Raw genomic sequence first — 16238 nt, 5'->3', positions numbered from 1 at the left:
TGTGGGAGACCTGGGTTTGATCCCTAGTTTGGGAAGATCTCCTGGAGAAGGGAAAGGCTACCCATTCCAGTATTCTGCTCTGGAGAATTCCATTGACTGTATAGTGCATGGGGGCGCAAAGAGTCGGACACGACTGAGAGGCTTTCACTTTTCACTTTCACTTTCAAGGGGTACAAACTATTATGTATAAAATAAGCAAAAAAGAGATATTGTACAACACAGGGAATACAGCCAATATTAACTATAAATGGAGTATAACCTTTAAAAATTGCAAATCACTATATTGTATCCCTGTAACTTATATAATGTTGTACCTCAACTACATTTCCATTTTAAAAAGTGGTCTATCCATGAGATCAATAAACAATTATAAGTTTATTTTCCCAAGCCAAACTGTATCCAGCTTAAAGATACTTTTCATTAACAATCACAGTATTTCAAACAGGACATAGGCAGACAATTGCTAACATTATACAACAACTTTCAAACTCCCTTTTGCAGTGGACTACCAAAATCAGAAAGCCACTATAAAACTCAATGAAGTCTTCATCTGATGCTCTGAACAGGGAGAGTTTAGAGTGAGGGTTGACATTTTACATTTAGCTTGTTGTTTAACAACTTTTCCTGACTTTCAGGAAATGGGGATGAAAGTGGCTAAAGTATCAATCTGAGGACCCACAATCTAAAAAAGGAACCACTGCCCTTTCGAGTGATGCCATCTCAGTGGTACCACTGCAAAGTCCAGGCTGCCTGGCGTACCGTTAACCAATTTGGGGAGGGGGTGGGTTCCAATAGGTCTCTGGGTTTAGGGGAGTCAAGTCAATGCTACAAGTGGAGAGGGAGAAGAGGACATAAAAACTAATTTAAATCTTCCACACCACAAGGCCTTTGTACCAAGGTGGCGAATGTGTGTCAACATCAAGGAATTGCTCCTTCCTGGGAACCAAGAGGAAGTCTCCCAAAACTAGATGGGAAAGATTTTTTTTCGCCATGTCAATCCAGCTCCTGTTAGTGACATGTACCCTTCCCCCCAAAAAACCAATGGAGTGTCCTGTGTGCTAAAAACCCAGTTTTTAAAAGAGTAAAACAAAATTCTGCATTTTTATAAAACTTGATTTAAAAAAATAGTATTTCAAGCTGTACAGTCAGCAGAAGTACACAGTTACCAGGAATGCACACACTTTACCCAGCATCTCCAGCACCATCAGCTTTCCATGCCTGATCTATTTGGGCATCTCCATTATCTGCAGGCTTATTCCCATACTAGAATACTGGCAGGATGGCAGAGTAGAAGGACATGTGCTCATCTTCTCCTGTGAGAACTCCAAAATCACAACTTGCTGCTGAACAACTATCGACAGGAGAATGTTCAGTTCAGTTCAGTTCAGTCGCTCAGTCGTGTCCGATTCTTTGCGACCCCATGAATTGCAGCATGCCAGGCCTCCCTGTCCATCACCAACTCCCGGAGTCTACTCAAACCCATGTCCATCGAGTCGGTGATGCCATCCAACCATCTCATCCTCTGTCATCCCCTTCTCCTCCTGCCCCCAATCCCTCCCAGCATCAGGGTCTTTTCCAATGAGTCAACTCTTCGCATGAGGTGGCCAAAGTACTGGAGTTTCAGCTTCAGCATCAGTCCTTCTCCCACCAAAAAAAGATGCCCCACATCCAAGGGCAAAGGAGAAGCCCCAGCAAGATGGTAGGAGGGGAGAAATCGCATTTAGAATCAAACCCCATACCCGCCAGAGATGCTCGGAGGGCTCAACCAAACCTTGTGCGCACCAGGACCTAGAGACCACAGAGACTGAGCCAGAACTGTGTTTGAGTCTCCTGCGGAGGTGCAGGACTGCGGTGTCCTGTTGCAGGGGCAGGGGCTCTGGGGGCAGAGCCCTGGGTCACACAGCCTGTGGCATCAGCCTGCTTGGAGGAGGTCACCATCAACCCCACCATAGAGTCACGGAGCAAACAACCCACAAACTGCAGAACAATTATACCAAAGAAATGATCACACTGTTAAGAAAGTTCTAGGACCCACAACAGATTTCCCAACCTGGGTATCTGGCAGAGGGACTGAGAATCCCCAGGGAATTTGAGTTTGGAGGCCAAGTGGGATTTGATTACAGAACTTCTACAGGACCAGGGAAACAGACTCTGGGAGAGCACAAACAAAACCTTGCGTGCACCAGAACCCAGGAGAAAGGAGCAGTGACCCCACAAGAGACTGACCCAGACCTGCCTGTGAGTGTCCAGGAGTCTCTGGCGGAGGCGTGGGTGAGTGATGACCTGTTGCCTGGTTGGGGGCACTGAGTGCAGCAGTGGGTGCACCAGACTTTTTGAAGGAGGTCGCCATTATCTTCATCACCTCCACCATAGTTTGGCCTCAGGCCAAACAACAGGGAGGGAACAGAGGCCTGCCCATCAACAGAAAATTGGATTAAAGATTTACTGAGCATGGCCCTGCGCATCAGAATAAGACCCGGTATCCCCCACAGTCAGTCTCTCCCATCAGGAAGCGTCCATAAGCCTCTAATCCTTATCCTTCGGAGGGCAGACAGAATGAAAACCACAATCACAGAAAACTAGTCAAACTGATCACATGGACCACAGCCTTGTCTAACTCAATGAAACTATAAGCCATGCCATGTAGGGCCACCCAAGACAGATGGGTCATGGTGAGGAGTTCTGACAAAACATGGTCCACTGGAGAAGGGAATGGCAAACTATTTCAGTATTCTTGCCTTAAGAACCCCATGAACAGTACAAAAAAGGCAAAAAGATATGACACTGCAGCTGGTGTGCTGCAGTCCATGAGGTCACAAAGAGTTGCACACGGCTGAGTGACTGGACTGAACTGAACTGATTCCCATCCTTGCCAGCTTTCCCCTTTTTCACTTTGGGGCCCTTCCTTGCAGGGTTCTTTTTAGGCTTGGGCTCTGGCTTTGGAGGAGCAGGTTTAGCAGATAACCTTGCAGATCTTCTCTGTGGGTCATCCTTCACCTTGGCTTTATCTTCTTTAGCATCCCCTTCAGCCTTTCTCTTGGGCATAGTGGCGATGGCGGCGAGATGTAGGTATTGGACACCAGGATGCAGCGGTGCACAGGCTCTGGTTGGCCCAAGGGTTGCTCTTGCCTGTTCTTCTAATTATGTTTTCATGCACCTAATATCAGAGCTTCAAAATAACCTTAAGCAAAACTAACAGAACTGAAGGGAGAAATAAGCAAACCTACAATCACAGTGAAAGATTTTAAGACTCTGCTCTTGATAATTGATTGAACTAGATACAAAAGCTCAGTAAATATATAGACTATGTTTAAAATGCTATAGTCCAGGGATTGGTGAACTATGGGGTCTATTTGGGTCTATGACCAAATCCCATGAATAAAGTTTTATTGGAAAATAGCTATATCCACTTGTTTATGTACTGTTTATGGCTTTCTATGGCTGTTTTCCTAGAACTGAGTAGATGGAACAGATCCAAATGGCTTGAAAAACCTAAAAATATTTACTACCTAGCCCTTAACAAGAAATTTTGCTAACTTCTTACTTTTCTAGAGTGTTCATGATTGCTTCTTGGAACATTTGTATGATAGATGCTTTAAAGTTGTTTTCAGATCATTCCAACATCTATGTCAATCTCAGTTTTGAAGTTTGTTGATCTTTTTTGCCTTGTGAGTTGAGATTTTCCTGGTTTTTTAATATATCAAGTAATTTTTATTGTCTCCTGGAATATTTTAATATTATGCAATGAGACTTTAGATCTTATTTAAGTTCTGTGAAGAATAGACATATTTTTGTCTTAGGCAAAAGACTTGCTTAGGTTTGGGCTTCAAGTTCACTCTGTCTTCCATGAGTTGTAGTTCAAATGTAAATTCAGTTTTCAAAGCCCTTGCAGTACCATTTGGATAGATCCTGATTATGTACAATTCAGATGTCATCTGGACCCTGGTTGATTGTATATTAGTTCAGTTCTCAAAGTCACAGATACACTGAACAGACCCATGAACACACAGCCCAGTGGTGAACCCAGAATTTCATATACAACTTTCTGGGATTTTCCTATAATATTAAGAAAGAGTGCCTCCTCTCTCCACAATCTCCTCAGTATTTTCCAGTTCCCTATGGTTTCCCTTTTTATTTTATGGCCAGAAAGTGACTTCACTGTGTACTTCTGTGCCTGCTCCCATCTTTGGTCAAGTGGCAGAAGCAATAGGGATTTTGGTCAAGAAGACAGAAGCAAGAGGGATTGGTCAAACTGGGGAGGAATGTTCCCCTTCCTCAGAGTGTTAGCTCCTGCTGGCTCTTGCCATGGCCTTTGCTGTTTTCACCACAGGAAGGCTTCAGGGCTGGGCTCAAGGAAATGGGGAGAAGAAATAAAACATAGACAATTCCACATTTTCTCTCTCTCTGGGTGTTGGGGGTTTCCTGATAATCAGCCAGAACTAAAATGCATCCCTGGAGCTCTCTCTACATGCATCCCAGACTACATCCCAGGCATACATTGAGGCTAATAACTAACAAAGGAACACAAATGGTAAGTTCACATCTAGTGCACTGGTGCTTCAAGCCGTCTTCTCCATTTAGCTGCTACTAGTCTATGGGGTCGCCAAGAGCTGGACATGACTCAGTGACTAAGCATGCACACACATTCCCTTTCCGTCTTCCTATAGGTGCTCTATGCATTCTGTCTAGGTTTATAGTAACATTCAGTGGAGGGACAGAATGGAGTGTGCTTGCTATCGAGCCACAAGAGCAAAGATTAAAGAGAGGATATCATCACAGATTTTACAGACATGAAATTAGACATACTACTTTAAATAGTTTATGCCAATAAGTTTGACAATTTAGATGAAATAGACAAATTGCTGAAGAGAAAACTTACCAAAAGTAACACAAGAGGAAATGGAATCTCTGAATAGCTTTACCTATTTTTTCTTGAAGTATAATTTACTTTCAACATTATATTAGTTTCAGGTGTACAACATAGTGATTCCATATTTTTATGCATTACAAAATGATCACCACTATAAGTCTAATTGCCATCTGTCACCAAAGTAGTCACATATATTACCAACTATATTCCTTACGCTGTGCATCACATGCCCATGATTTATTTATTTTATAACTGGAAGTTTGTATCTCTCTTAGAACCCTTGCCCTATCTCACCCATCTCCCCACTTCTTCCTTCCCGCAACCACTAGTTTCTTCTCTGTAGCTTGAGTCTCTTCTGTTTTATATTTGTTCAATTGTTTTGCTTTATAGATTCCATATAAGTGAAATCATACAGTATTGGCCTTTCTCTGTCTGACATTTCATTTACATAATACCTTCTAGGTCCTTCCAGGTTGTCACAAATGGCAAGATTTCATTCTCTTCATGGCTGAGTAATCTACAGTTCATGGGGCCGCAAAGAGTTGGACACAACTGAGCGACTTTTCACTTCAATGTCCCACTGTGTGTGTGTATATGTCTGTCTGTATGTATATCACATCTTCTTTATCCATTAGTCTATCGACGGATATTTAGTTTGCTTGCATGTCTTGGCTATTGTAAATAATGCTACAGTCAACTTTGGGGTGCATGTATTTTTCCCAATCAATGTTTTTGTTTGCTTTGAATAAAGATCCAGAACTGGAATTGCTGGATCATATAGTTCTCTTTTCAATTTTTTGAGTAAACTCCATATTTTTTCCACAACGGACGTACCAAATCACATTACTACCAACAGTGCACAAGGGTTCCCTTTTCTCCACACCGTTACTTGTTACTTATATTTTTCAGTGGTCATTCTGAGAGGTGTGAGATGATATCTCCTTGTGGTTTTTATTTGCTTTTGCCTAATGACTACTGATTAGTCATCTTTTGAGCATCTTTTCATATGCTGTCTGCTATCTGTATGTCTCCTTCGAAAATATGTCTATTCAGAGCCTCTGCCCATTTTTTAATTAGATTTTTATTGTTGTTGAGTTGTGTGGGGTTTTTAAAAAATATATTTTGGCTATTAGCCCCTTATCAGACATATCATCTGGAAATATTTTTCCCATTAAGTAGGTTGCCATTTTGTTTTGTTGATGGTTTCCTTCATGTGCAAAAGCTTTTCAGTTTGATGTAATCCTATGTGCTTATTTTTGCTTTTGTTGCCATTGCCTGAGGAGACATTTCAAAAAATATTGCTAAGACTGATTTCAAACAGCACACTAGCTATATATTCTTCCAGAAATTTTATGGTTTCAGGACTTATATTTAAGTCTTTAATCTATTTTGATTTTTTTTTTCAGAGGAAGAACCAGTCATTCTGTTAGCACTTGGCTCTCAAATACATTAAATTCAAAGTTGCTTCTATATAAAATGAAGCTCTATGTCTCACTTTGTTTTGTTTTGTTTTGTTGGAGTAGTTGCCTTACAGTGTTATATTAGTTTCTGCTGTACAACGAAGCAAATCAGCCAAATATACACATATATCCCTCCCACTTGGACCTCCCTCCCAACCCCCCCATCTCACCCATCTATCTGTAATCTAGAAAAATGGTATAGATGAACCTATTTGCAGGGCAGGGATAGAGAAGCAGATGTAGAATTAATACAGAAGCAGAATTAATTTTTTATATATGATGAAAGTGGTCTAGTTCCATTCTCCAACATGAAGCTGTCCAGTTTTCCCACACCATTTATTGAAGAGACTATATTTTCTCCATGTTAGATTCTTGTCCCCTGCATTGTAGCTTGCATGCATGCCTGCTAAGTCACTTCAGTCGTGTCCAACTCTTTGCGTTGGCTACATAAGCATGGGTTCATTTCTGGACTCTATTCTATTTCACTGATCTATGCGTCTGTTTTTGTGCCATCCCACATTTTTTTATTACTACAGCTTGGTAGTATAGTTTGAAATCAGGAAGTGTGATACTTGCAGCTTTATTCTTCTTTCTCAAGGTTGCTTTGGCTATTTAGGGTCTGTTTGAGTTATATACAAATTTTAGGATTATTTCATCTAGATCTGTTGAAATATGCTTTTAGTATCTTGATAGGAATTGCACTGCATCTATAGATGGGTTGGGTAGTATGATCATTTTAATAATAGTACTTCCAATGCATGAGTCTCTTATATCTTTCCATCTGTTTGTGTCATCTTCAATTTCTTTCATCAATGTCTTATAGCTTTCTGAGTATATGCGTTTACCACTTTGGGTAGGTATTTTGTTCTTTTTAATACAATTGTAAATTGAATTATTTTTTTAATTTCTCCTTCTGATAGTTCATTATTAGTATAGAAATGTAACAGATTTCTGTATGTTAATTTTGTATGTGGCAACTTTACTGAAGTAATTTATTATTTCTAATAGATTTTGGTGGAGTCTTTAGGGTTTTCTACATATCTTCACCTGCAAACAGTGACAATTTTCTTTCTTCCTATTTGGATGCCTTTCATGTCTTTTTCTTCTATGATTGCTGTGGCTAGCACTTATTAGTTGAATAAAAGTGGCAAGAGTGCACTTCCTTGACTTGATCTGACCTTAGAGGAAATGCTTTCAGTTTTTTACCACTAAGTATGATTGTTCTATGGGTTTGTCATAAATGGCCAACTATTGTGTTGAGATATGGTCCCTCTATACCACTGCAGTGAGAGTTTATCAGAAGTGGGTGTTGAATTTTGTCAAAGGACTTTTCTGCATCTATTGAAATAATCATATGATTTTTATCATTTTGTTAATTGGTGTATCACGTTGATTGATTTGTGGATGTTGAATCATCCTTGCATCATTGGACTAAATCCCACTTGATCATTGTGTATGATTATCTTAGTGTATTATTGAATTCAACTTCCTAATACTTTGTTAAGGATTTCTGCATCTATGTTCACTAGGGATATTGCCCTGTAATTTTCTTTCTTTCTTTTTTTTAGTGTCTCTGTCAGATTTTGGCAATGCTGGCCTTGTGGAATGAGTTCAGAAGTATTCCTTCCTCTTTAATCTCTTGCAGTAGTTTGAGAAAGATAGATGTTGACTCTTCTTTAAACGTTTAGTAGAATCTACCTGTGAAGCCATCTGGTCCTGGACTTTAGTTTGTTGGGAATTTTTTAAACTGCTGATTCAATTTCATTACTAGTAATTGGTCTGTTCAGATTTTCAATTTCTTCCTGATTCAGTCTTGGAAGATTGCATGTTTCTAGGAATTTATTTCTTCTAGGTCCAATTTGTTGGCAGGTGTTCATAGTAGTCTTATGGTTCCTTGGATTTCTGTGATATCAGTTATAATTTCTCCTCTTTCTGTTCTAATTTTATTTATTTAAGGCCTCTCTCTCTCTCTCTCTCTGATAAGTGTGTCTCTAAAAGTTTATCTTTTTAAAAAATCTTTTTCAAAGAACCAGCTCTTGGTTTCATTGTTCTTTTCTATTACTTTTAAAATCTCTACTTCTGATCTTTATTATTTCCTCCATTCTACTAATATGCAGGCTTTATTTGTTCTTTCTTTTCTAGTTCCTTTAGGCGTAAAGTCTGGTTGTTTACTAGAGATTTTTCTTATTTCTTGACATGGGTCTATATCACTAGGAATTTCCCTCTGAGAACTGTTTTTGCTGTGTCCCATAGATCTAAGAAAGTTGTTTCCATTTTCAAAGTATTTTTAAATTTTCCCTTTGATTTCTTCATTGACTCACTGGTTGTTTAGTAGCATGTTATTTAGTCTCCATATCTTTTTTCTTTTAAATGATTTCCAGTCTCATATCATTGTGGTCAGAAAAGATGCTCGATATTATTTCAAGCTTCTTAAATTTGTTGAGACTTGTTTTGTGGCCCAACATGTGTCCTATCCTGGAGAACATTTCATGTACACTTGAATGTGTATTCTGTACTTTGGGGGTGGAATATTCTGTATATTCCATCTTGTTTAATGTATCATTTAAGGACAATTTTCCTTACTGGATGAGTAGATGATCTCTCGATTGATTCAAGTGGGGTGTGAAAGTCCCCTACTATTATTGAATTATTGTCAATTTCTCCTTTTATGTTTGTTAACATCTGCTTTATATATTTAGGTGCTCCTATATTAGGGGCACATATGTTTATGAATACTATATCCCCTTATAGTGATCCCTTTATTATTATATAATGTCCTTCTTTGTCTTTTATTGTAGACTTTACATTAAAGTCTACTTTGTCTGAAATGAGTATTGTTACTCCAACTTTCTGTTCATTTCTATTGGCATGGACTATCTTTTTCCAAGCCCTCACTTTCAGTCTCTCTGTGTCTTTAGATATGAAGAGAGTCTCTTGCAGGCAGCATATAGGTGGGTCTTGTCTTTTTTACCCATTCAGCCATCCTATGTCTTTTGATTGGAGCATTCAGTCCATTTACATTTACAGTGATTATTGATAGGCATGTGCTTATTGCCATCTTGTTAATTATTTTCTGGTAGTTTATATAGCTCTTCTCTGTACTTTTCTTCTCTCAATCTCTTCCTTTGTGGTTTGATGATTTTATTTAGTGTCATTTTTGGATTCCTTTCTCTTTATTCTTGTGTATCTATTAAAGGTTTTTGACTGTGGTTACCTAAATATTGACACACATACAGTGGTTTATATTAAGCTGATAGTCCTTAACTTTCAGTGCATTCTAAAAGCACCGTAAATCTTTACCATCACCACATTTTGTGTTTTTGATGTCTTATTTTACATCTTCAACTTTGAGTACCCCTTAACTACTTATTGTAGTTATAGTTGACTTTATTGCTTTTGTCATTTAACCTTCACACTGGCTTCTTAAGTGGCCAGTCCACTTCCTTTATTGTTTTTTTACCTTTACCAGTGAGATTTTTTTCATTCATATATTTTCTTTTTTCTACTATGGCCTTTTCTTTTTTACTTAAAAAAGGCCCTTTAACAAATTATAGTCTAAAATACAATTTACCAAAATTAATACCAACTTAAAAAAAGATGTAGAGTATCTGAGTAGCTTTATGTTTATTAATGAATTGAATTTATTATCAAAAACTCCCAGAGAAAACCTCAGCATAAGATGATTTCATTAGTAAATTCTGTCAAACATTTAAGGAAGAAATAATATCAATCTTACACAAACTCTTTCAGAACACAAAGGATAAAGGCACAGTTGCCAACTTGTTTTATGAAACCAGCACAACCTTAATGCCAAGGACCTTATATGAATATAAATCAGATTAAACTATACATAAATAAATCATGAAAAACTATGATTTAATCTCAGGACTACAAAGTTTGTTAACAATTCAAAGACAAATCAGTGTAACCCACCATACCACCATATCCAGGTAGTAAAGAAGAAAAGAAAAAGACTGATGCAAAGAAAGCATCAGACAACGTTCAATACCCATTCATTATGGAAAAAATTGTTCAGAACTCTCAGCATATGAGGCACAAAAAAGAATTTGCTTAATTTTATTGCAGGTATCTGTAAAAAATTTACAACTACTAAATTCTTAATAGTAAAACACTATACATATTTTCCCTAATATTGGAAATAAAGTAAGTTTCTCTGCTCTTGCCACTTCTATTGTATTGGAGGTCTTTGCCAGTTCAATAAGGGAAGAAAAATAAACACAAGGCACATAAGTTGAAAAGGAAGAACTGTATATATCCTTATTCTCAGGTGGCATGATCATTTGTACAGAAAAAAACTAAGGAATCAACTACAAAAAACAACCTAGATCTAAATCACGGGTTTAACTCTGTTACTCAAAAACTAATGTGTGAGTTTAACAAAATCATACTAACATACTAACAGCAAATATTGGGAAAGTGAATTTTAAAATAGTCTTATTTACAATACCATCAAAAGTATAAACTATTTGGAACAAATTTCATAAAAGACATGTAAGCCCTATACAGTGAAAACAACTAAACATTGCAAAAATAAATTAAAGACTTAAATAACATGGAGATATAGACTGCATTTATGGATGTAAATTTGGTATTTCTAAGATATTAATTCTCCCCACAATGATCTCCCTACAATTCAATGTAAATAGGCTTCTTTTAGAAACTGGCAGGACAATTCTAAAATGTATATGGAGAAGACAAGGATTTGGAATAGACAAAGCAATCTTGGAAAAGTGGGACAAGTGGGACTGGAGCGCTTACACTACCCGACTTCAAAGGTTCTTACAAAATTATAGAAATTATGACAGTATGGTGAACTTCTCTGGTACGGTGGATAAGAATCTGTCTGCCAATGCAGGGGACATGGGTTCAGTCCCTGGTCTAGGAAGGTCCCACATGCCGCTGAGCAACTTAGCCTGTGTGCCACAACTACTGAGCCTGTCAGCTGCAACTACTGAAGCATGTGCACTTAGAGCCTTTACTCTGCAACAAGAGAAGCCACTTCCACGAGAAGCCCGTGCACCACAACGAAGAGCAGCCCCTGCTCATGGCAGTGAGACAAAGCCCGGGTGCAGCGACAAAGATCCAGCACAGCCAAAAGTTATTAAATAAATACATACATAAATAAAGATAAATAAATAAGCTATGTATTCTATTAAATAAAGAGACAGTTTGATATCTACATAAGGATAGACAAATCCATACAACAGACTAGAATGTCTAGAAATATACCAATAGCTAATGATCAATTGGTTTTGACAAAGGTATTAGATAAAGTCAATGCAGGAAGGCCAGTCTTTACAACAAATGTTGCTGAAACTACCAACACCCCTCCCTCATACTACACAAAAATTAATTTGGGATGGCTCATTGACCTAAATATCAAAATGAAATTGCCAACTGTTTAGAAGAAAATATAGGAGAATATCTTATGATTTGGGACTAGATGAGCAATAACCATACAAGAAAAATAACAAAAATTAACAAATTAGGTTTCATCCAAATTAAAACTTCTGTTCATTAAAAGACACCATTAAGAGAATAGATAGTTAAGATTTTTATTAAGAATATATAATGAACTCATACAATTTGATGACAAAAATGAAGGCAATTTTTCAAATGGGCAAGATCTGAAAAGACACTTCACAATGGTAGTCATACAGATAACCAGTAAGCACGTGAAAAGAGCTCAATGTCATTATTCACCAGTCAAGTGAATACTGAAACCACAGAGATACTACTCTACATCCATGACAATGGTTCAAAAGTTAAAAGACTGATAACACCAAATAATAGCAAAACTGTATAGAACTTTCATACATTCTTGATGAGAATTCAAAATGGTGCAAATACCTTGGAAAAACATTTGGGCCATTTCTTATAAAGTTAAACATGCTGTTTAAAATTCTACTCTTATATATGCAAGAAAAGTGAAAACACTGGTTACAAAAAGACTTGTATAAGAATGTTAATCACAGCTCTGTTTATGATAGACAAAAACTGGAAACAGTCGTATGTCCATCAACAGGTGAATGGATAAACAAAATGTAGTATAACCATAAAAGGAAATATTACCCAGCAAAAAAATCAGTAAAGAAAGTACATACTATTTCTTTCCATTAATGTGAAGTTTTAGAAAGTCATAACTAATCTATGTGAAAGGTGTTTATTATATGATTTGCATGAAATTCTGGAAAGGTAAAATTAAAATACGGTAAGAAGAAGAAGAAGGAGGGGAAGGGAAAGGGGAAGGAGAAGCAGAAGCAAAGTGGTGGCCTCCTTGAGGGGCAACTGACTGAGAAAGATCACTTGGAAGACTGGGGGACTCCTGGGATGCTGGAAATCTTGATAGTCTGCAGTTCATCTTCCAGGGGGCTGGAAATGTTCTATATCTTAATAAGAGTATATTCATTTTTAAGTTGTACATTTAAGATTTGTACATTTCAACATGCCTTTAAAAATGTTTACAATTACTATAATTGAAGGGGGTAGGAAGAGGCAGAGATGGCACAAGAATGCTGAGAGTTGCTGTGTGACGGATGTATGAAGGTTCATTATATTATGGTGATTATTTTGCATATGTTTGAGATTTTTCATAACAAAAAATTTAAATCAATAAATAAACATAACAAACTCACTGCCAACAATTGTCAACTCAAGGTCAATCTATTTTATTTTCAACCTCCTTCAACTTCCTTTCCTTCCAGTATGATTTTGCAGCAAATCCACACTAAGCCCCTGCTCTGTTGCCAGAGTCTGCACTGGGGTCTGCATGAACAGCAACAGAAAGGACAGACCAAGTCCTGCTGTCAAGGCATTCAGCAAGAGGCCAGGTAGCCCATGAATGAATAAGGCAATTTCAGATAGTGAGGTTACTGTGACAATAAAAACTAGCAATGGCAGAGAGTGACGGTGGGTGGTCCAGAAGCAGCTCTTTATTGGGGTGGTCAAAGAACACCTTTCTGAGAGAGTCACATCTGAGCCAAGATTGAATGAGGAGGAAGAGTAGCTGTGGAAAGGATCCTCATTCAAAGTCAAGGGCCTGGGGTGGATCTGAGCAGGCCATGCTAAGTGATAGAGAGAAGGCTGGCATGGCAGGAGCAGTACTGAGTCCCTGGGAGCTCAGCTGGTAAAGAACCCACCAGCAATGCAGGAGACTCCGGTTCGATTCCTGGGTCGGGAAGATACCCTGGAGAAGGGATAGGCTACCCACTCCAGTATTCAAGGGCTTCCCTGGTGGCTCAGATGGTAAAGAATCTGCCTGCAGTGTGGGAGACCGGGGTTCGATCCCTGGGTTGGGAAGATCCCCTGGAGGAGGGCATGGCAACCCACTCCAGTCTTCTTGCCTGGAGAATCCCACAGTCAGAGGAGCCTGGTGGGCTACAGTCCAGGCAGTCGCAAAGAGTCAGACACGACTGAGCACCTAAGCACAGCACACGTGAGACAAGGTGAGGTCTGAGGTGGGGCACTGACCGGCCACGTGGGCCCCGGAGAGGATGCCAGGAGCTTGTGTTCCAAGTGCAATGAGGAGCTTGCAGAGGACGCTCCAGCTCCCCCCAAATGATTTACAGTTTAAGAAGGTCACTTTGCCTGGTGAAGAATGGACTGGGAGAAAGGAAGCAGGAAGAGAATGTTGGGGGCCAAGGTAGGGGTGCAAGCAAAAGAAGAGAGGGTGGCCAAGGTGTGGGGAGAAGTGTGCAGTCCTGGGATTTGTGGAGCGTGGGGAGCCACTCCGGGGGGTGGGAAGAGGAAGCAGGTTCTTGGAGGGGCTGAGAAGGAAGGAGACTGGGCGGGAGGGCAGGTTGTGGGGGAGGGCAAGGGTGCCATCTGGGCCCCATGACGTCTGAGAAGACAAGTTGTGATGCAAGTAAAGGTCCTGCCTGAAGGATCGGGATACAGGAGTGCGGTGCTCAGAGCAGACAGAAGAGGAGCAGCGAAAGAAAGTGCGCTGAGGGCCAGAAGAATGAGTGCACGTGCACATATAGTGCGGATCTCCCCTTCTGCTTTACTGGCTAGTGAAAGAGGTCAAAGGACACCGACCCAGGGGAGGGGTTGTATCCCTGGGTCAGGAAGATCCCCTAGAGAAGGCAATGGCAGCCCACTCCAGTACCCTTGCCTGGAAAATCCTATGGACAGAGGATCCAGAAGGGCTATAGTTCTGGGGTCGCAAAGAGTCAGACACCACTGAGGAACTGAGCACAGAGCGTTAAACAGAGAATCTAGAAGTAGCAGCAACTTTATTTTAAAAAACTCATACAGAGACACTGGCATTTCACCTATGCCATGGGGTTGTGAGGATTACATGAATTCACATAAATAAGATGCTTTAAAAAGTGCCTGGCACATATTCAGGGTTCACTGCATATTTTTTTTAAGTTTCAATTCCAGAAGAAAAAGACTAGCTAGTAAGGAATCTTTGCAAATCTGGGATTTTTGTCCATCTGGAAAAGAATTCAGTTAGATGCTCTACCTCATACTTAAGTGAAAATATATTTCATGTGGATTAAAGATGTACATGGAAGAAATCAAGCTAGAGAAGTATGAGAATAACATTTGGATGAACAGTCAGTTGTCTAGCTTCAGCATAAAGATAAAGGAGGCCTTTTAAAGCTATACAGAAAACCCAGACTCAATCATGAGGAGTCTGATCACATACAAAATCTTGGGGGGCAAAATGCTATAAATCTTCCAAGGATACAAGTTAAGTAAGGAACTGGATCTTGCACGTGCAGATGGCGTCACCTGGAACTTGAGAAAGCTGCACCAGGGTATCAGAGGCCTGACAATAGCCAAGAACAAGCTAAGAGGGGAGAAGTCCAGGAATGTACTCCACATAGCCAGCCAAAAAAGCTTTAAGGTTAAAAACAAAGCAAAACCAGTTACCACTAACCTTAAGAAGATAAACATTGTGAATGACAAAAAAGTTAACAGAGTGAATAAAGCTTTTGTAGATATACAAAAGGAACTGGCAAACTTCTCAAAAGGCTGTTCCTTTGAACCTCTGCAGAAACAACTGATATCTCAGCAGTGTCATGAAAACGTACCAGTTAATGTTGATGAAGCTACAAGATTAATGGCTCACTTGTAATACACCGATGATGCATCAAATTCCCCAAAACAACCAATAAATTTAATCTTCTATACAAGAAAAAAAAGTTAAGTAAGGAAATATTGCATCATAAATGACAAGCAGAGGATGAATTTCACCAAAATACAAAGATGCCCAGAAAATGATAAACAACCCAATGAAGATTTCTTTTCACAAAAGAAAATGCAAACCATCAAGAAATAAGTGAAAAGAGGCTTTATCTTAGTGGTATTTAAGTGAGCTAATGACCTTCGCCTTTTCACTATCCAATTTGACCCAGCTTTCTTAGATATTGATGCTGGGAGTGTGAATTGCTACAACCTTTCTTGGATGATCTAGGAAATTAAAATATGCATAACTTTCCACTCAGTAATTTCTCTTTTAGGAATTCAGACAAAGGAAATAAGAAGCATTAGCATATACAAGATATTTGCTGCTGCACTATTAGAACTAGCAAAGCACTGAAGAAAACTGAATGCTCATTGATAGGAAAATGGTTAAATAAACTATGGTTCATTACATTTTGTCATATTGTCAGCTATTAAAAGCACATGTGAGTGTATATATATATATACACTCTCCAGTATACTGGAGAGATGTGTGTGACTTGTTGTTAAGGAAAAAGGCAAGTAATGTGGTAAAGAACTAATATTCTACTTTTGTTTTTTGTATATGTCTTGTTTTGTTGTTGTTGGGTATGTGGTAATGGTACAACCCACTCCAGTATTCTTGCCTGGAGAATCCCATGGACGGAGGAGCCTGGTGGGCTACAGTCCACGGGGTCGCAAAGAGTCAGTCACGA

At 39.1% G+C, this 16238-nt stretch overlaps 2 protein-coding genes across 2 annotated transcripts in view; one reads left to right on the top strand and one right to left on the bottom strand.

The window, feature by feature from the left end:
* The window catches only part of LOC122684741, a 48616-nt gene extending 45571 nt beyond the window's left edge, over positions 1-3045 (bottom strand). Inside the window, exon 1 of the mRNA XM_043889051.1 lies at positions 2874-3045. Within this exon, the coding sequence (XP_043744986.1) occupies positions 2874-3045 (172 nt within the window). The remainder of the gene's footprint in view (positions 1-2873) is intronic.
* Positions 3046-3052: 7 nt separating this feature from the next.
* On the top strand, positions 3053-15518 carry LOC122684740 (ribosomal biogenesis factor-like). Its single transcript, XM_043889049.1, has 2 exons — positions 3053-3065; positions 15081-15518. Exons 1-2 carry the CDS (start codon positions 3053-3055, stop codon positions 15434-15436), a joined length of 369 nt encoding a protein of 122 aa, XP_043744984.1. The 3' UTR covers positions 15437-15518.
* Positions 15519-16238: the final 720 nt, after the last annotated feature.

Source organism: Cervus elaphus, chromosome 27, assembly GCF_910594005.1.
Source record: "Cervus elaphus chromosome 27, mCerEla1.1, whole genome shotgun sequence".
In the NCBI taxonomy this organism is placed as follows: Eukaryota; Metazoa; Chordata; class Mammalia; order Artiodactyla; family Cervidae; genus Cervus; species Cervus elaphus.
Note: the sequence above shows the minus strand (reverse complement) of the source record. Positions and strands in the feature narration are given on the sequence as shown.